Source organism: Liolophura sinensis, chromosome 8, assembly GCF_032854445.1.
Source record: "Liolophura sinensis isolate JHLJ2023 chromosome 8, CUHK_Ljap_v2, whole genome shotgun sequence".
Lineage (NCBI taxonomy): Eukaryota > Metazoa > Mollusca > Polyplacophora > Chitonida > Chitonidae > Liolophura > Liolophura sinensis.
Window position 1 is genome coordinate 46,880,347 of NC_088302.1, and position 21,782 is coordinate 46,902,128.

General features: G+C 37.8%; 2 protein-coding genes across 3 annotated transcripts; one reads left to right on the forward strand and one right to left on the reverse strand.

The window, feature by feature from the left end:
- Positions 1–4,024: 4,024 nt before the first annotated feature.
- On the reverse strand, positions 4,025–8,430 carry LOC135472427 (small ribosomal subunit protein uS3). Its single transcript, XM_064751926.1, has 6 exons — positions 8,382–8,430; positions 6,934–7,158; positions 6,492–6,586; positions 5,624–5,811; positions 4,708–4,897; positions 4,025–4,175 (listed from the first exon to the last, which is right to left on the reverse strand). The coding sequence occupies exons 1-5, from the start codon at positions 8,424–8,426 to the stop codon at positions 4,710–4,712; spliced, it is 741 nt and encodes a 246-aa protein (XP_064607996.1). The 5' UTR covers positions 8,427–8,430; the 3' UTR covers positions 4,025–4,175; positions 4,708–4,709.
- Positions 8,431–8,504: 74 nt separating this feature from the next.
- LOC135472524 (cathepsin O-like) lies at positions 8,505–20,031 on the forward strand. Of its 2 annotated transcripts, none has more exons than XM_064752067.1 (10): positions 8,505–8,614; positions 9,665–9,881; positions 10,340–10,442; positions 10,771–10,885; positions 15,624–15,680; positions 15,867–16,023; positions 16,852–16,970; positions 17,342–17,511; positions 17,874–17,966; positions 18,863–20,031. In XM_064752067.1, exons 2-10 carry the CDS (start codon positions 9,675–9,677, stop codon positions 18,895–18,897), a joined length of 1,056 nt encoding a protein of 351 aa, XP_064608137.1. In that variant the 5' UTR covers positions 8,505–8,614; positions 9,665–9,674; the 3' UTR covers positions 18,898–20,031. The 2 variants fall into 2 exon arrangements, with proteins under 2 accessions (XP_064608137.1, XP_064608139.1); XM_064752069.1 differs by having other exon boundaries at positions 8,578–8,637.
- The last annotated feature ends 1,751 nt before the right edge of the window (positions 20,032–21,782 follow it).

A 21,782-nucleotide genomic window follows, 5' to 3' on the forward strand; every position in this document is an offset into this window, starting at 1 on the left:
GTGAATCTTTTAGATGGTTACACAACATAGCAATCTGTACATCCTAATGACTCAGATCTCAGACAGTGGATTTGAAGATTTAAAGTCAATATTGTAATCATTTCAGAAAATTAAAGTGAACATAAAGCCTGCTACTATATATACATAGAAAAAAGGATGTAGGACACAGTTATCACAGAAAAATATGTAAAAAATTCTGTAAAGTTTTGAAGGCGAGAAGATGAAGTTTAGTATTGGGGATATGCCACTGACGGACAATTCACTCCGAGTAGCCATGTTGTAGAAGCTCTCTGTGAACTTGACCAATCACTAACACTGAAAGGGTCACGTGATAATTTGATTTATTTATTTGATTGGTCAGCATGAGCTGGACTTGAACTCACAGCAATCACATTGGTGAGGGTGATAATTAGATGTCACATCACAAAAACCTAATTACTCTCAATTATCAGTGTGATTTCTTTTAGTGGGTAGACAGATATCCAAAAAATTGCAATAAATTGGATTGTGCAGTTAGTTTAAGTTGTTAAACTAGTGCATTTTGTACCACGTATTTGTGAACAGAGAACTTAAAATGGCTGCAGTGTACATGTTGGACAGGAGACTGCAGTAACTTGTCAGTGTGTTCTAGCAAGAAAACTGCCTCACGAGTCATTGTATGAAGAAAAATATTTTGGCTTTGCATTATATTTCCTCAGCAAAGTCAGATTTATTATGAAAATATCTTCCCAAAGTCTGAATGAAAGGGTCTGTTATAAATCAAAAGGTCCTGCTATTTCAATAAATTCCCTGATGACAGCCCAGCCAGCTAGGCCTACTACACAACTGCTAAAACACAACATTTGTGTCCACGAACATTGCCCTGCCCGAGCCCCAAACTGAAAGTAACATCAGCCCTTTGAACGTGGAACAGAGCTGATACTTTGTTGGGTACCAGGCGCTTTTGTTACAGAATAGCTTAGTGTCCTGTTAATTGGTGTGTCCTTCTGACAGGAAGGCTTAATGTCCAGTTTATAGGCCTGCGCTTGTTTCAGAGTGGCTTAATGTCTTGTTAATTGGTGCATCCTTCTAAGTGACCAAATGAGTGGCTAGGTACTGATGATTGTTTGCTATTTAGGTTTTTTGATAAGCAGTGTAGAATTTTTTAAATATTTTTATAAAATTTCTGAAATACTACTTTATTAACGAATTCAGATTTAGTTAGGATTTGCCTAATGTTGTCCTGTTACTTGTGTAGTTGTACCAAGATAGTTTAAGGTTGTCCCAATGTTTGGTACCACCTTGTTACAGTATAGCTTAATGTCCTGTCAATTTGTCTGTCTTTGTGGCAGGATGAGTTCATAATGCCATCATGAATTGGAGTGTCCTTCTGGCAGGAAAGCTTAATGTCCAGGTGTGTCTTTGTTACAGTGGCTTAATGTCATGTTAGTTGATGTGTCCTTCTGGCAGGAAGGCTTTGTCCTATTAATTGAGTATCCTTGTAGCAGGATGGCTTAATGTCATGTTAATTGGGTTAATTTTCCGTTTCCTTCCACCATATTGGTGGTGGCCATAGAAGAAGGAAAATATTCTTGTGTATGGCTTAAAACAACAAAGAAGTAAATCAAATGTGTTGATTGGGTATGGCTTAAAACAACAATCAAAGAAGTAAATCAGATGTGTTAATTGGTTTGCCCTTGTGACAGGGTGGTTTAATAACACGCTAATTAAGTTTGGTTTTGATGGAGGATTTAAAATGTTAACTGGCTTGCCATTGTGGCGGTATGGCTTAGTGCCGTGTTAATTGGTGTCCTTGTGACAGTATGACTTAATATCCCGTGAACTGGTTTATCCTTGTGGCAGGATGGCTTAATGCCATGGTTATTATTGAGTTCGCGGGATCAGTGTCTTAATTGGGGTGTCCTTGTGAGTGTGGTTTTAATGACATCACATTGTCCTCCAGAAACATCATAAAGATGGCAAGATTTGGTTCTACCAGCAGTTTATCCAGCCCTCCAGATCAACCTTTCAAATGTAATCTTAAGGCTTAGCACTAATGGTGCACTGGAGTAAACACTTCCTTCTGCAGACGATGAGATTGCAATATTTCCTCCATTAATTGGTGTTCACTAAAAGGTATTCAAGAATTTTTCACCTGTAGTCAGGTGGAGGATGGATTTAACTACCACCGCTGGCCAGGTATTTGACAAAAGCACCAAACTTACTGAATCTACAGCCAATGCTGGAAGGCACAAATTCCAAAGTGCTGGTTTGAAGTGCTAGCTTGTAGCAGTATGGTGGATCCCTTGCTTGCACACAACAACCATCTGGCCCAATTAGGAGATGCCTTGCATGAGAAATGGCATCTATTTCCCCTTCACAGTACCAGGAAGCTGACAGGTGGTAAGAGAAGGGTTCAGGCTGTCATCCAGGCCCGTGGCAAATACACCAGATATTGACTTAAGATGCTTTAAGAGATACCAAAATGATGCTTTTATTGAGTAATTTCAACCATTGCTTCAAAACTGCTCACCCCAGAACCATACTTGTAAAGACATTGCTTCACATCAACACCAGTGATGATAGAAATGCAAGTGTTATCATCAAAAACACATGGATTCCAATCGTTTTGCCATTTTTCATTCCTGAAAGGGTCACACAGTTCACAACCAATCACATTTTACACTCTTGATACACAACAAGTGTACATGTGTACAAAATTGGCACGGTGAAAACCAGGGAGTTGCTTAATTAAAGCTCCTAGTGTATATATGATCGCCACCAATTTTTATGGGTGGAGGAAACTTCACAGTCTGAGGTAAAGCAACCTTTGGCAAATTACCCCTTATACCCCCGAGGCATTCCATACTTCAGATCAGTGGTCTTCAATTAACACATACAGTTCAAGTGCTGTCAACCACTTCTTGCAGCCTAGTCCCCACCAAAAATGAGAACAGGACAATTCCAAATTCCCTTTTAATGCCAGTCAACCATTATTTGTTCTATCATCTACTCCACTTAGAGATTGATCACTGATTGTCCACTTGAAATACAAGGGGTTTAATTAACCATAAGAGTCGGTTCATTTTCACTTTTCTGCTTTATACTTTCTACTAAAGTTTAAAAATCTTTGTTTATGTGGTTGATATGCTGCTGAGGAATTTTTCATTTAAACTCGGCCATCAGGTTAATAGGTGGAGAAAACTGGAGTTCCCTGAATAAACCACAGACTTCTGCTAAGCAGTAAACTTCCTGACTTAAAACCCACAGCCCAAGCTGCAAAAGGGGAGTTCAATCGCTCTCCCTCATTGGTCAGACAGTTGATTCATAACAGCGTGGCAAGTTTTAAACTGTACTGCAGCTGAACATCTTGCCAGTATTTGACATTCTTAAAATATTTACCATAATTATTCAAGGATTTGAATTTCCTAAATTTAATAACTAGAACTGAAAAAACTGCAATAACTACTGTCAACAAAGTCTAGTGCATTCTTCCAATGAACTGAATTGGAATTGACCTCAGACGTGAAACAAAAAATTTGGTAGCAAGGTTACCAAAGAACTTGCCTGTAGAGACACAAATGCAAAACTTCAGCTCAATTCCTGAAGTCATGAATTTCATAATTTACAATAATTAACATGCAGCCCGAGCATCAGCAATGGGACATCACCCTTGTGTCATTCTGCCTAATGTGCACGTAAAATTTCAGGTCTAAACATGCTGTCCTTGTTGAGATACCACCCCTAACATTTTATTTAACACTGATTCCAATACACAATACATTAAGTCTGGAATTTTGTAATTTACGGTATTTAATATACAAACATTGAATCAACTATGGAACATCCCCCTCATGCTATGGTGCTCTACATGAGCTCAATACCTGTAGTATTTAACATGCACACATGGAATGAATGATGGAACATCCCCCTCATGCTATGGTGCCCTACATGTGTGTAAACCCTGAGCTCAATACCATGCTTTTTAAGATAACACCCCTTACATTTTGTTTAACATTGCTTTCCCTGTTATGCTGATGTTCAGGGTAAGACATAGTCTGATAATAAAAATTATTATTAGCTAATAATAATAATAATAAAAACAAAAAAAACAAAACCACACTGATCCTTGATGACACGTTTAATGAGCTTTGTCTTGTACAAGAAATCAACCTCAAGCCACCATATCGGAAAATCTGCAATTGAAAAAACAAAAAAACACTTGTAAGTAAATTAAACATGTTTAGTTTCATGTTTAAACTGAAAACTGCTTCAACAAAGAAAATTTTTGAAGTGGAGACTGCTGATTGGTTATGGGACTACATGGTCTGCATGGCTTACATGACATTTGATTTCCAGCACCCCTATGGTACAAGTCCTAAGTACCCTTTAAACTATTACATGTATAAAGTCCGGACTCCCAAGTCAATTTCATTTCATGTTTGATATGCCAAATTTTGATATATGAGCAGTATTTTCTCATAAACTGATACATACACAAATTATGTACAAGCATATGCTGTCTAGTTCCCAGAACAAACTGCCATTTTGATTAAATTCCCTACTGTTCCTGAACCCCCAAAATAAAAATTCTAGACTTTTCAAGGACACTGAACTTTCCAAATTGTATGGAAGAATATTTAACAGCTTATGTGAACACTGCTTTTTGTATCTAGATTAACGGTTCATACGTACTTATTTGTATGGTATGTTAAATTAGTGCAATACCTTTACTGTGGTGGCATGACCGGGGGAGCGTCCGTGGCTTTGGGTCCCTTCTGCTCACTGTATGGGTGTGCCGGAGAAGCCTCGTCTTTGGGTTCTACGATGCTGACGTGGTCAGGCAATGGCTTCTTGGGGCCAATTTTTCCTGAACTGTCCCAGGGCAACATGATCTTTACTTTGATGCCAAGTACACCTGTTGCAATTCAGGCACATATCGTATCAGTCAAATATCTCTAATTTGGCAATCCACTATCACTAATTTATGAATTTAAAGCTTTGGATGAAAAACCATGGCCTCCGATTTATGTGAAAATAACATTTGTGGGGGTGGGGGATGAAGATGGAAACAAACGCTATGTACAAAACTTATCCACAGTTAACTCAATGTTAATGACTTTGGGAAAATATGTCAGTAACCTGCGGATGGTTGTGGGTCCCCACCGGGCAGAGCCCACTGTCCTCCCACCTTAACGCTGGTAGCAGTCCAAGTGGAATATTTTTGTTTATGGAGTAAAACACCATTCAAATAAACAAACACAGCATATGATCAAACATAGCATATGATCAATGAAAATAAACAACGCTGCATATGATCAATGTAGATCAGGAGAGCACATTTACAGAAGGGTGCCATTTAACAACTCTGTTCGAGACACACATATGAACATGTGTAGCCCTAAGAGACAATGTCAAGATGACAAATGTGGCCGGTTTTAACATTTTCCTTTTTCATGAAATTTTTGCATCTGGGTCTCATACCAAAAAGGATGTGAAATTCGACCATTGAAAAAAATCCTTTGGGGAGACAGGTAATCTCAGTCTTATTCTATCACAATTTTATCACATTCCCTTTATTCATTACTTCCAGGAAATATCATAAAAAGATGGACAGTATTGTTGTTTTAATATTACAGCTTACCCTGCCTGAGGAGTACGTGTCTGACAGCTGTGTCCACGTAATCATTGATAGGGTCACCACTATGGATCATCAGTCCGTCCACGAACTTCATTGACTTTGCCCTCTGACCTCTCAATTTCCCAGATACTACCACTTCACAGCCTTTAGCGCCAGACTCCATGATGAACCGCAGCACACCATAGCAAGCCCTGGACAAGGAGACATGTTGATCGTTAGGGCGAGTTGGCACATAAATCATTCTGATCTCTAAATGATTTCAACGTCATTCATTTTGCCTTTTTGAAGCCTTAATTTTATTGTTCGATATAATATACTCAGCAAAATCGAAATGTGAAAATTGTCATCAGACTTCAGTTTAAAAAAAGCTATATGACTACAGTTTCAGCTTACTTCATTATTTTGATGAGTTATGATATTGATACATTCCTGATGAACAAATTATTTTAGTTATACAGCTAATGCCATCCTTAACCCTATCTCTTCAGAACAAATAGGGCTGGTTGGTCAGGAATTCCATTTATTTTTCAAACTCTAGTTAATGGAAAAGGTAGGGATTTTAAAGAATTTAACCCTGTGAGGAGAAAAAAAAAATACAAAAAACTTTTATCAAAATCCAAATTAAGTTAAATCCAAGATTCCTCAATTTTCTGAACACTGGTTGGACACTATTTTGATAGGAGGCCAAAGCTATAACTGTTTCAGCAGAAAAATCATTTCAATGAATTGCAAATCTGTTAAGAACTCATTTTTTTTTTGTCATTATTAGCACGCCTGTACTTTGTACTTTATGCATTGAGCTGAAGTTTGCATTCATGCGTCTCCTACAGGCGTGCTCTTTGATAGAGAAGTGATCAGTCTGAAGGCCTACCTTCTGACAGCTAATCCTCCAATCAGCTTATATCTCAAAGACTCACACTGGGCAATAGCACACAGACCTCTAGTGGCTACCTTCTCAGCATACAGCTACAAGCCAAAAGTTGCACACCCACATAGAAAAAAAACATAGATCAGTTCTTGTTTGTTTCAATACTGACAAAAACCGAAGATCATAAAGACACATTACATATGAACAGAGATCTTTACTTAGAGCAAAATAAAGGTTCAATCTTGAAAATTAGAATGTTAATGTACCACTGAACTTAAAAAAAATACAAGCTCTCAACAGATGTATTATTTGTGTATTGTAAAAATATAAATAAACATTTGATGTTCTTGTTTCAATAATTTTAATACAATATGCAACTTATCATTTTAAGTAACAGTGCCAAAATTATGAAATTTTGTGACTCGGTGACTGGCTATGTGTTTACCTCTACTGAACCCTCAGGGAAGCTGAATCTCTTCTGCACCACAGCAGTGAGTTCCCGAATTCGCCGACCCTTCTCTCCCAAAACATTCTGAGTTTTGGTGGCCAGGATGATGATCTCCGTCCTGGTGGGAGTTACCCGGACCTCAACACCACTGTAGCCATCTTCAGCCAGTTCACGAGTCAAAAACTCGTTCAGCTCAGCTTTGAAGACACCATCGGCAACAAACTGAAAAATATGAACATCATGAAAAATTTGTACAAAAAAAAAATAACTTCATGGCAAGTTTGCCCACAAGTTTACTCTGTAAAAGTACACTTTCAGAAGCACAAAAAGGCCTTCAAAATGACACTTCTGTTTGAGAGTCAAAACTCGCTCAGTTTGGCTATGAAGACATTGGCAACAAACTAAGCAATAATACAAACATTCTGACTTCTGTTAGATGTTGCATTGCTTGCTTACAGTTACAAGGACCAATTATTTAGGCTATTGGCAACTTCTCTCTTCCATAACCATCCTAGCATCTATTTTTTTTGTATTTATTTTATTTATTCATTTATTTACTTGATTGATGGTTTACGCCGTACTCAAAAATATTTCATTTATGCGACGGCAGCCAGCATTATGATGGGAGGAAACCGGGCAGAGCCCTCCGCCAGACCATCCCACGTACAGGCCGGAGAGGAAGCCAGTATGAGCTGGACTTGATATTTATTTTATTGGTGTTTTACCCTGTTCTCAAGAATAGTTGGCAGTTGAAAAGACTAGGGCCAGCATTATGGTGGGAGGAATCGTGACAGCGCCCAGAAGAAACCCACAACCATCTACAGGTTGCTGGCAGACCTTCCCTCGTATGGCCGGAGAGGAAGCCAACATGAACTGGGCTTGAAGTTTGAACTAACGTAGATACGAGATTACTGGGTCATTGCGCTGTCCCCAACATCTAATTTACTAGGCTTTTCCCTCTTTAACCAAGAATCAGAAGTGGTGACTGCCTGGATGAAGGCATGCCTTAAAAGAAAATAGCGTATTATCGCCGGACGAAACAGCAGAGAAAAACCTAGCATTCAATAAACTGACAAGTTGACAACGACAGCCGTATACAGGGTCCAAATTTCGTTACCCTGAATGTTTTGTTTCACATGTGGATTTATTACAAGTGCACTTGAAACGTCCTACAGTATTTAAATATGTCCAGACCGAACACATGATAAAATTAGCACTCAGACCAGAAGCCAAAGGTTTAATGTTCAGCCAACTGTTTAACAGCATTCCAAACTACTGACATTCAGACATGCTGGATGCATATTTCCATCCACCATCATCATATCCATCAATACCCGTACAATCGTTTTCTTGTGCTTTTCAAGTAACTGTTGTTTAAAGCTTGTCCCCCAGCTATGTTTTATTTACATTTTCTTGACTAAAAGTTAAAAATGGGGCCAGTATACCTTCCGTTTCTTTGATACTTGTGTCGCCATCTTTGATGGTCGCATTGAAAGGAAGTGATTTGGGTATACTGAGGCATTATGGGAAATCTTTCAGAAAAGTGAATAAAACGTGCGCTGTGTGGAGTTTGGTAAGTTCAACATGGGGGAGTTGAGACATATCGCAAAAGAAACCCAACGTTTGATTTGGAGGAAGAAGTTGGGAAAACATTTCTAACATTTGGTGACAGCACAAAGTGAGGGCCACATACTCACTGGTGTATGTCGTCATTTAACAATCAATGTTATATTTTGGGAGTGCATATGGTACAAACATCTAGTCAGGTTTGAAGTTTTTCCTGTACTGCAGCACATAGACCTCCTTAGCTCTGTAGGGCTGTGATAACGTATACTGTCACAGCCCTGTTCTGTTCCATAAGCTTACCTTGAACACCTGTGTAGTTCACTTGCTGGCTTCAGTATACTACTGCTGGGCATCAAATAATTTGGCTGTCTGTAGTCACAGTCGTCTGAGCTATCAATTCCAGGTAGGAGCTCCGACGTGCCATCACTAGTAGATCCACACAAGCATGAAAGTATAGTAGGAAAATGGATAAATTCCGGCTCCAGTCGCCATTTAAGGCACATGTATGTAAAGGAGTGGGGCAAATTTTCTTTGGAATGGTTTATATTAGTTGGTGCACATGTTATTTTAACAGAGTTTTTGTAAGGTGTGAAGTGCGCATCATTTGATATACATGCCTAAATTAGGGAATAGGTCTCATATTATTGTCTATGATAAAAGTATTCAGATTCTGAAACATTTAACAGCCCATCTTGAAAGTTGTCAAGCTTTTCTTGACCAGAATATGTAACTTTTAATAATTTGTTTGAATTTCATAACTTCTCTCATGCTACATGTATTTGAAGTATTATGGCTGGCCACCGTCGTATAAGTGAAGTATTCTTGAGTTTGACATAAAACACCAATCAAGTAAATAAATAAATCAGATGTGTTATGGCTAATTGTTTTTGACCTTGTGGCAGTAATTGGGTCACTCTTCTGTGATAAAAGGTCCGGTACCTGAAATGTAGGAGCATGAAGATTTTTGTGAGGCATCCTGTAATTTTTATGCTCTGACATAGTTCAAAAAGTTATGTTATGACTTATTAATCTTGTAAATATGTCTGTGAGTAAAAAGCAACACTCGTTTTGATCATTTTCAAACTTGGTAGACAGTTTACCTATACCAGAAAATGTGATAATTTATTACTAATCATCTTTTTTTTAATATGGTTGACTCCAGGATAAAATTAATGATGGGAAGGCTTATGTGGTTATGTGCCTCTCTGTTGCTGTACACATACTGTGGAAGGGAAGGCCTTGCAGTTGCAGAGTTAGTCAACAAGCAAAGCTCAGAGGAAGAAAAGGCTATTCAGATGTTTGTGGAGTTTGTTGATAAATATGACAAACCATACAAATTTGACACTGATGAATACAAACACAGATTTGAGGTTTTCAAGGTCAGTACATGTACCTTTATGTAGTTATTTTTTTTTTAACGAAATATATTTTATATAATGTGTAATTGTTTTGCTATCTTAATCTGATTGTTCTGTGTACTGAAAATAAATTTCAGAATGCTGGTGCATTGTTGGAACAAAGTGTAACTGTTAACTTGGTTTAATAGAAAATACTCTGTAAGTAATACTTACCTGTATTCAGGGCATTATTCAGAATATTGTGTATATGATTCTAATATTTACTGTTTTTGAATAATAAGTGCTCTTTAATAAATCAACATACTGAAAGTCTTATATAATAATATATGGCATTTCAGTTTGTGAACAAAAAAATACTTGCATAAAAAAAAAAATTTATAACTAAATTAAAAATAATCTATTCACTTGTATCTAATTTCAATACATCTAAAGTTATTCTCTTATTTGTAACTTGTCCCATGGTCTTGTTTAATTTTCAGGGAAGTTTGCGCAGACATAAAGAGCTGAACAGAAATACCTCATCAACAGGTGCTGTTTATGGAATTACAAAATTTTCAGATCTCACTCCTGAAGAATTCAAAGGTTGGTACCCAGCAGCCAAGGGGTCATAACCTAGTGACAGTTGTTTACATTCAATATTAGTATAATCAACTTGGTTCAACCTAAATAATTATACCTAATCTTTAACACACTGGTTTTAATTATATAAATATACACATATTTACTAATAGCATTTGTTAATGTCAAATACGGTTTTTAATGTTGATCTGCAAAACTTGGGTTAGCAGTTATCTCCCTTGATGTGCACAGCTGTCATGAAGAGTTGTCCACCCGTGTTAACCTACATGTTCTACATCTGGTCTCAGCTTCTATGTCAGAAAAGTCATTTGTTTTATGTGTACTCTTTCAGCTGCATATTTAAATGGAATCAGAGGAAATGACAAGCGTGGCTACAAAAGTGCAAATGGGTATGAACCAGATGTAACAAAATTAGATTTCAAGGATCTACCCAAGAAAGTGGATTGGTGAGTTACATTTTTTTTTTAAAGATGAAGAACAATGGCCTGTGGTGTTTCATTCCATTCCACAATGGCTGAGACACAATCTAATTGTTATGAGACACAAATTTCAGTAAATATGTATGTGTTGTTCATCACTGCATTCTCTTTTTTTCTCTGTCCATAAGGCTGACCGCTGACCATACAAGGGAAAAATATTTGAACATGATATTGAACACCCATCAGGCAAATAAGAAGTGACATTCTCTTTTGTTTGGTTTCTCAAAAGGTATCAACTGCAAAAGGCTTAGGTCAGTGGCTAGAGCATCTGCCTCTTTAAGTACTGACACCAGAGCTCAATCTATTCCAGACCTTAAAACTCATCTACCATTGGTGACTACTTTGCTTGGCACTCAGCCTAAGCAGAAGAGGACAAGCACCAGTAGGATTCGTATTAGCTACATGTAGTTAATACAGCAAATGACCTAACACTGGGAAAGTATATCCCAGGATTCATTGCTTTGGTTGTGGTTGTTAATTGCTCTCTTCTGTCATCTTGCCGCCAACTCATATTGTGCTAAATTAAATGACAGTTACTCATGTGCGAAACTTTAGGTCATTTACCATACACACAGGGTTCGTACAGTCTGTGACTTGTAAAATTCCAGGACTTTTCCAGGACTTTTCCAGGACAAATACATTATTTTCCAGGACAAATTTAAACACAATATAAAACTTTTCTCTCATACATATAATGAACTTTAATGAGATACTAATTCACATGTTTTTTTTTTTTTCAAATGTCATGAGATATACACAGACATGATTTTCAAATGAGATTTTCACATGTTCTTCAACTGTTGTGATTTCTGAGCAAGTGTCTCTTCTAACTGTTTCAGGTCCATTTCTTTGCGCTGTGCTGATTCGCGCAAGCTGTTCGATTTGCTTATGTGAGACAAGTCTCTTTCCTTTTCTGCTCTGACTGAAAATTCATCAGCAGACAATCTTAGAGAATCAATGTCACCCCTCAATCTCTTCTGTTGTGTTTTTAACTCCGCCACTTCCTCTTCCATTTTCCGCTTTCGGGCCATGGCTGGCAACTTCTCCTTCAACCGTTTCTGTTCATCTAAATAGTCCTGATATCTTCGACGAGCAGCACTGGCAGACATCAGAAGTTTTTTGTCCAATACAACATTCTGAACACCACCAATGTTGTGTAAATGATCACATATAATCCTCTGGGCAATAATTGAATCCTCCCTCAAGTTCTCAACCTCGACCTCTTTATTAATGGAAAAGCCACGCTCTACAGTGGCCTGACCATGGGACATCAGCAGCAGTAGGCTCACCACTCCCCAGAGCTCACGGAATTCGACTTTGTTCGAAATATCCATGTGCCAAAGTCTGTCTAATCGGGTGACTTTGGGATCAAAGTGCATATGCTTTATTGCTGCATCATCCAAGTACCTAGAAAACTGACGAAGAGCCTCATCACCAAATTCAGGTGTAATCCAATGAGCATCTGTCAATATTAATAGAGTCTTCCTCATGAACTTTATGGCCACCTCTTTCTGGTTAAAATGCCTAGGATCCAGACATGCAACACTTCTGGCTAGAGGGTATTTAACAGGGCACTTTTCAATAAGTTTAGCTACAAGTTCAATTAAAAGCGTTCTGCACTCCATTCTAAACTGTAACACGGCTCTATCCGATATCTTCTTTGATCGATAAGCCTCCTTCAATGTCTTGTCTGTAGCTAACCCAACATCAATCTTTGAAATTTCAACAAAGTTTTTCTTGTCTCTGACATCAAACAAAGCTATCTTTGCAGCCGTTAATGAGTCTGTTACCTTGTGGTCAACAAATCTCTCCAGCAAACCTTGTATCAGGACCAATAGATCATGAGTGATATAGGGCAGTAGTGGTTGGTCACTTTGATACTTGGTCAAGAATGGTGTAATTTCTTGTGCAACTGCCAAGAAAAACTTAAGTCGTGCCAGTGTCAATGGATCCTCCACAGCTTTTTGGACTGTCAAGTAAGACTGATTGTCTGGTTTAGTGACAGTTTTCCTTTTCACAGCTGACACATATTTACAAATACTGTCCCATATTTCAATGGCCCTTGAGGCACATGGGGCATTGTCCAGCCACCTAGTCTTACAGAATTTGAGAGGGATTTTAGCCCCATCAGTTACTTTTGTGTAATCTTCTCGTCTAGCAGGAGAGTCCCGGAACAATGAGTAAAGAGAACGTAAAATGTTAGCTACACCCATTTCAGACTTCTCCACTCCAGTTTGGAATGCACCATGGCAGATGTGCAGCCCACATCTAAAAGTGTCCTCCCATACTTAGTTTCTAAATCTACTTGTAAGCTGTGGTAAAACTTCCAGTTTACGCTGGGGCCATCCATACTGACTTGTATCAGATTATGAGGGTTCAAGTCTCCAAAAACTGACTGAAATTCTGCCATCATGTCTGTAGCTGTACAGTGCCCAACAAATTTGGAATCAAGGTACCTGGACTTCACTTCATCGTTTTCCCACACACGCGCATAGAAATCCATTTGTTTCTTTTGGTTCTTTTTGTTCAGGGATTCATCGAAGAGGAGAACAAACTTGCTATCAATCTTCTGCTTCAAGAGAGTCCGGAAATGCGGAGCTAGTCCAAACACAGTAAGATATGCTGATTTTTTCTCTCCACACATGAATTGCGCTGCGATGCTGCTGTCAGGAAACATTTTACAGAAAAGTCCCCCAATTCCCTCACAGGACTTATAGGAATGGTGACATTCTATGATGTTTAACGCCCACAGTATCTCAGCTTTCAAAACTTCCTCCTTTGTGACAAACTCGGGAATGGTTGATGGTCTAGATACAGTCGCTGTAGGTGCAGCCCTTTGCCCAAGATCAAGTGTGTCTGAAATACACAACAACAATAAAAATTACTTATCAACTGCTCAGATTTCTACCATAACAATCAAACTCCCAAAAGAATGTGGTTGGCTATGGATTCTTTTCTTGACCATGAATGATGGATCACAATGTATGCATGTAAATTCATCATAAATGCTTTCACATTGAGAATTCAGGGGTAAAAATAAGTGTATATTAGGGGCCAATGGCTACCCTATTTCTGCCACTGGCGCCTAAAATAATCACATTTTACCCCTTGATTTTTATACTAGGCCTATATTGTATGTTTTAAGGACAAATGGCTCCTGGAACTGAATCCCTTATTTTTTCCCCTGGAAAATAGCACCAGTTCTAAAATCAAAAACAGATCCCGGTATTAACAATACTCGTCAAAATCAAATAAATAATTAAATCAAAAAAAAAAAATATCTTAATATTTATATGCTATAGGTAGACCTATGAATAATAGAAGTCTTTCAAAATGTTAAGTGTGCGCAAAAACTTACTGTCTTTTCAAGATAATTTTCACACTATGCTTAGGCCTATAGAGCAGAATTGTCAAAGTTATCTCCCCTTACAATCAGCCTCCGGTATTACGGCAGTAGGGTCTACACTTAAAACATTCCAGGACATTCCAAAACGGCCATGGTCCGTTTTCACACACTACTATATTCTGAAATTCACCTTTTCATGATTTCAGTGAATCCAAAAAAAAATTAATAATAATAAGCCTACACCGCAGGTCCCTATCGGACGGTTAATAAGTCATAGGGACCTTTAGCCAATACTGGCATAGTTATGCAATAAAAGTACATGTATTTGATTTGATTTGATTTGTAATTTGTTTCTCTAAAAAACACTGCGGTAACACTGCCCATGTGCTATCACTAAATAGAAAGTACACAGTCACATTAATACACGCATACGTGGGGTTCATAGGGAGTGAAATAGCCTACCTGTCGTCGATGACGAAGACCTTCCAAAATACTCGGTAATATTGGTGTTCGAACGGTGACGTTCCTTCAGCGCTTGGAGCAACTGCATGTGCTTGGTTCCCTTTGAGTGGCTCTTAACCGCACTTTCACCCATATTTCCAATGTCAAAGCTTTTCTTGCAAAGCGAACACCGTGCTCTGTGAGCGGAGTCTTTCTCCAGCCAATCCTGATAACCTGGTTGGCTGAGCCAGGATAGATTAAAATAACAAAGACGTGACATTCTTTCGCCTCCCGCCAAATTCACAAAACATGCCACATGAGGGCTGCGCGTGCGCATACAAAAGTCAGCTTCCTTCTAGGTCGATAGTTTCCGTCAATTTCCGCCTGACGGATGCGGCTTGTGTAGAGATTTGATTGGTGGGTGTTTTACTACGCTTTTACTCCACTGATTTTATGAATGAAGTGACCTATATACTGCGAGTGTTGACACAAACAACAGCCTATTCCTTCCATTGGCTCGTGGACAAAGCATTAGAAATTTTTTTAGCACCAAGAATAACGAAATTCTAGGACATTCCAGGACAATGGCTGATTATCCAGGACATTCAAGTACTGGAAAATACATTTTTAATTTTCCAGGACTTTCCAGGACATTCCAGGACTGTGCGAACCCTGACACATGTACATGTATGGGATAAAGTGGTTCATCATGTCTAGTTTCATCAACATGGTGTTCCATTGTGGCAGCACTCTAAATATGCCATGTTAATGTCAATCAGACAAAATAAATAAACAATTTCTCATGGTACGTTTTTAAAGATTTGACAAAATTGAAGAGAATTTTTGCTCATTTATACACAGTCCATGGACCGAGTATTTTACAGAATGTGGCATGAATTAATAAACTATCTCTTTCAGGCGAGACAAGCATATTATCTCCCCTGTCAAGAACCAGTTACATTGTGGAGCATGCTGGTAAGTAAGTATAAATGTCATATTGTAGTTGCTGTCATTAAGAGATATTAAGAGTATACCTATTTAGCACGATGTTTAATTAATGTGTGGCTTTCTTAACCTGTCCACCTGAAAATTTTACCAGCAAGTTGGTCATTCCCCATTTCACCCATTGAAATGACATGGAATTAACTTTTCGTCTGCCAGGGCCTTCAGTTCTGTAGAGACAGTTGAGAGCATGTATGCCTTGAGCACAGGTGAAAAGGTGCCCCAGCTGAGTGTCCAGGAGGTGATTGACTGTGCTGCAGGGAATTTAGGATGTGATGGCGGAGACACCTGTAGTGCTCTGGACTGGATGATCAAGGTAAAACTAGAACCAGTCATGTGTCAGCTTAGGATCTGATAGAGAGTAAACTGGTACTGTTTACTGGATAATCATGGTAAATGTTGGAAAAAGAAGTGGTTTAGTCCAAGTGGTTTTCAGCTTTGAAGTTAGTATGACTTGATGCAAATGCATTGTGAAAGATTTCCATGCTCACGCGTAAAAGTTTTGGACAGGACAGTCAGCTCTATGTGTGTGAGGTTAAGAAGATTATTTCTGATTTTATCTGTACAGGAATTAGATGTTGCACCTTAATTCTGCTAGGCATGGGCATACAAACGTATTGTCATAGTATCACATTAATGGGCCCACCCATTGGTCCTGAATTGTGCCGGGCCATCTGACACTGCTCCGCTGTATTTGCTGTATTCTTCTGCTTTCCAATGAAAAGGTTAAAATTACGCAGCAATTGGGGAGTTTTATGTTGGAAGTCAACAGTAAAGGTAATGATAGCCATGTCATGTGATTTGTGAAAATGTTAGGCAAATTTAGCAGCTGGAGGCAAAAATAGCACCTCTTTCCTTCAGGAAGTCTCAGTCTTCTACGTCGTTTATCTAATCTAAATAAATGAGACCCATGACACCCAGGCACCCATGTTATAGTAAAATATAGTCAAAAACAGTTGCCTAACATTTTTGATAGGTCACATGGTACTGTAGGACCTTTTTTACTTTCAGCGATAAAACTCACCTATTGATTATCGGTGTTCTTTTCCCCATTATGGACAGTGGAAATACATGTAGGGCTTGCTCAAATACTGCTTCTGTCACATCTCCCACACTCCACCATTTGTTTTGGTACTGTTTGCAGAGTGCTACACCTCTAGTGCCAGACACAGAGTATCCTCTGACGGACAAGTCACAGTTTTGTAAAATCATCTTGAATGGAACATCCGGCGTGTTTGTGAAGGATTACACCTGCTTAAGAGAGTGAGTGATTCTTGTATGGATTAAAATGTTCACAGGCTATCAACAGAACATCTACAGGTTGTCAACAGAACATCTACAGGTTATTGTGTTACTACATGATGTGAGTAATTGCATCATAATACGGTCTCTTGTATGATTCCAACAGTTCGGAAAAAACTGTTAGCTGTGTTCCATGAAAGGTATAGAATAAAAGGTATTTTCATCTGTATAAGCCAAATGGGCCATTTGTTTAAAGGTATGTTAACATATGAGTATTGGGTTGAAGTCTGGGCTAAGCTAAATTTTGTGGTTTTGCTGGGTGGTGTGAATCATTTTGTTGCAACAAAACATTTGAAAGTTTGCATAATCTGAGTGTTTTGCATATTTTTCAGTCTTTATCGTAATGAAACGAAGGTGCTATTGTTGCTGGCTAATGTCGGACCAGTCACCGTGTCAGTTGATGCCACCACGTGGAATGACTACCAAGGGGGGATAATTCAGTACCACTGTCGAGGTGCCACCAATAACCATGCCGTCCAAATTGTGGGTTACGACTTGACAGGTAATAAATGAACTCAAACTGAAATTTAGACATTCTGGAATCTTTAATTTGTATTTTCATTCAACCACTTAGCTTGTTAAAGTAAAGAACCAGTAAAATTTATCAGATTGATTGAGCACTAACTCCAACAGCCTAGTAACAACAAAATATGAGCAGCTGAAAATCTTGCTCGATTTTTACCAAGTTCCCTTTTGTGGTTGTGGGATCCTTTATTTTCAGATGTCCGAAGTCACTATAAGTAAATTCTGTAAGTTTTCTCAGGTCCAGGTGCACGGCCCCTATCAGAGAGTGGAGAGTGAAATATTCTTGACCACTGAGCAAACCATAGTCAACTACTAAGGTGTGTTTGTTTTATATTCCAGGTGAAATTCCGTACTATATTGTTCGCAATTCATGGGGCACAGATTTTGGCAATGCTGGCTACTTATATGTGAAATATGGAGGAAATGTTTGTGGTAAGTTAATCACGCAGAATTTGTTCCTATTGCAGACAATGTAACCATGTATAATTTGACCAATCTCACTGTTTTGTCTTAAGATAACATTGATAAAGGTTACAAAATTTTGAAAATGAGAAAACCCAAAAGTAAGCTTCATACAGAGTTTTTAAATTTTGACATAAGTCAGAATGGGCTTTGTTGAATCGGACCCAGATCTCAAGAAACCCCACTCCCAGACTGTCTAGTAACCCAAAGGTCAAAGTCTTTGTGCTGATCAATCTTTTTCTGTAGACTAATCAGTGAGAACCAAGTAGAGCAGGCCTTAATGAGTAAGATTTTGGAGTGCGACACATGTTATCAGCGTTTCAAAGTTTAATGTGGCACCACTCAGTGTATTTATATTGTGTCAGAAGATGCCACCAGTTTTGCACTTAATAGAGTTGCTATAAGAGGAGTGGCCTTACTGCTTAAAAACTGTATGATTTTGATTTAACCCTAGTATTATAAAGACTGAAATCTGATGTACCCGTTAATATTGTTTGAAGTACTGGGGCCGAAAGCCCCCCAAAGCCATTTTTGACTTAAGTCAGAATTTAAAGTATGATTTTGTAGTTTATTTTTAGGTTGCAGAAATTCAAGTTTCAGCACCACAAGAATTTTATCTTAAGACAAACTTGCCAAAATTCAACTTCCAGTATCAAATATTAAGCATTCTGGCAAGGTCTTAAATTGTAATTTAAGTCAGAAGCGGCTTTGTGGACTCGGCCCCAGGTCTTGTGAACTTCTTGCTCATAAATACTTGCGCAATTTCTTAGTAAGGGCTGTTTGATACCATCCATAATTAAATATATAAATAATTCATCCTTATAGAAATATCCATAAACTGCATGTTGATGTTTTTGTTTGAGCAGGAATCAGCCGGGAAGTGTCAACAGTGACAGTTTGACATCAGACATCCTGAACAGGTGAACAGGTAGACAGCAAATTGGAGTGCCTTGTCTTAGCTATGGTGTCAGGAATACAAATGGAGACTGAAACTGTGAAAACAACATGTTGGTATCTTAAATAAAAATAAATGTGTCCCTCTGTAATTTTGGTATTGTTTGGACAATTTTTTAATATATTCATTACATGGTGCTATCAAGATGATAAATATGAAGATCATCAGTGAACACTCCATAGCAATAATCAATCTTTCAGTGATATAAATTTGAGTGCCCTTAAACCATCTATCCACTATATCCTAAAAATATCATCTTTAGTATGTTGTTTGTGATTGAAACTGCTGTGTTGCCATAGTAGTTTAATTATTGGCTTGGTGAGTTTATTTTTGTGCTCAACAATTTCAACAGCCAGATTCTGGCCATAAACTCCAATTCCAGTTTTCTGCCAATGAATATGCTATAAACTGAATGTACAGTTTGCACCTGTAGAATGTGTAGGTCGGAAAAAACATGAAATACATTGTATATACTTTCTCATCTACATTGTTCATGCCCATTTGTGAGCGGAACAAGGGAGATAACTTGTTTTTGTGTCAAAAGATTGTTATGTTAATGTGTCTTGAGAAGAATTTTGGGATCAAACAAATTTATGTTTTCATTTTTATCTGACATATGCTTGTTTGGCAGGTTAACAGAAAATTCACTCAAATGAACCAAAGCTGTTTGTTGTTTTCATTTTTATGTGATTTACAGTATGTCTGCCAGGGTAAGAGAACATTCATTCAAATGAACCATTCCAACTGAACTCCTTTTCATACAATACTCTTTATCTTTTAGGTTATGCTTTTTTGAAGGTGTGTTTTAGAACATTGGTTGTTCCAGTAGAATAGACCAACCTTTAAAGAGAGTATGGATCACCTAAAAGACCTTTTCTTATTGATTACAGATTAGGTTTTCATGTTTTTTTTTTAAAATGTATTTCAGTGAAGAAAATGCAAAGGAAGATTTACAGTGAACTTTTTGAACCATACTGAACAAGCTAATGTCACTGTATCATTTTAGACATTAGGTGAACATGCTTTACTTTCTATATTTCTACATTTAGCATAAATATTGAATTGTATGTAATATTGATACATATTTAAGATGGATATGTGAGAGAGCCTATTGAGCAGCTAAAAAGAATTTTGGACATTACTGTGCTTCAGCATCTTAAGTATGGCCCAGTTATGTCCTCCATCTTTTTTTTCATTATTATTCACTGTAAAACAAATGTAGCATATGTAACTATATTTGGAACCTACATAAAATGACCTTCTGGATGATGTGTACTTCATTTCAAAAAAATACAATATTTCTGTAAATGTTTCTGGAAAATTGAAGACAAATGTTAAATTATTACGTGTACCAATATGATGTGAGTGATGTTGTTGAAATCCTTGTGTATGTATTTAAAATTAAATATTTTGTTATAAATTGGTTAATTGTTATACGTTAAATAAATTTAATGGAATGAATTCAATCAGTTGTATGCATTGCAGAATGTTGTATGTATAATTACATGTAAGTATTTATACAGTTTATATATTTACTATAGTCTTTGATTAAAAATAGTTTTATGTTTGAGAACTCCCTGAGCATTATTTCTTTTACAAGAATCACTTTGGCCCAGTTTCTGTCAGTATCTTCTATTAAAAATGCTATAAATACATGTATAATAGCACTGAATTGCAATGGAGACACTGTCATGATTTGGCTTACTTGGAAATAACATCGAAAGCAGTGTCAGTCAACACTACTGACATAGCTCTGCCTGTACACGGATGGTGTTGTCAGAGTATGTTGTAAAACAGGAAAACCTTCAATAAATAAATTAATCTTCCCTCTGCTTCTTAATTCCCTCTGCTAATTTGTGTATTGGATTGTTGTTTAATCCAATATTTAAGAATTTCTCACCTAAGGGATGACCACACGCCAGCTGGGCACAATGACCACAGAACCTCCCTTCGATGCAGTTGATGTGAGTTCAAGTCCAGCTCATGCTGGCTTCCTCTCCAGCCATAAGTGGTAAGGTCTGCCAGCAACCTGGGTGTGGTTGTGGGTTTCCCCACAATAATGCAGTCCACTGTTGTATAAGTGAAAAATTCTTGAGTACGGTGTAAAACATGAATTAAAAAAAAACATGATGACCATCAGTTTTACAGTTGGAGAAAACCAAATGCAAACCCAGAGTACACCACTGACCTTTGACAATTAACAGATGAACTTTCCCTTGTGTGATGTACATGTATGCACACAATACTGGTAGAAGACAAATGGCCTTCAAGAAAGATTGGACATCTGAATTGATTATACATGTGTAGACAATCAATTATTTTCCCCAAGGCCCCACAAACGGTGAGAGCAGTGGTATGAACAAATTCACTATCCAAGGCCAGAATTAAACCCATACCTTATCTGTCTTAGCCATTGACAGACAAGCACCGTTAACCATTTGACTACGACCTGCTCCGTGCCCTGCTAAATAGATGACAGTTACTTGTTTATTCTCTAGTACCCAGGCTACAGTCCAGACTCAACAATACCTTGTTTTTTTCTCTGCCTTTTTCTCTTCAGTCTCAGAAAAAACATTGCTTTTGGAGGTAAAAAATGTGGAGATTCTGCTCTTATACAGGAATTGTACTAAAAAATCAAATCAAATCACATTAAAGTTTATTACAATTCTCAGTAGACAGCAAAAGATATTATGAGCACTTGATATGTCATGTTATGGTAATACTTGGTGAGCAATAAACCAAAAACTTCAGTTTTCTACCAGAGACATTATACAATGTAATGCATGTGAAAGAACACATCTATTGTGTCAATACTAAGCACTGTGAACCAC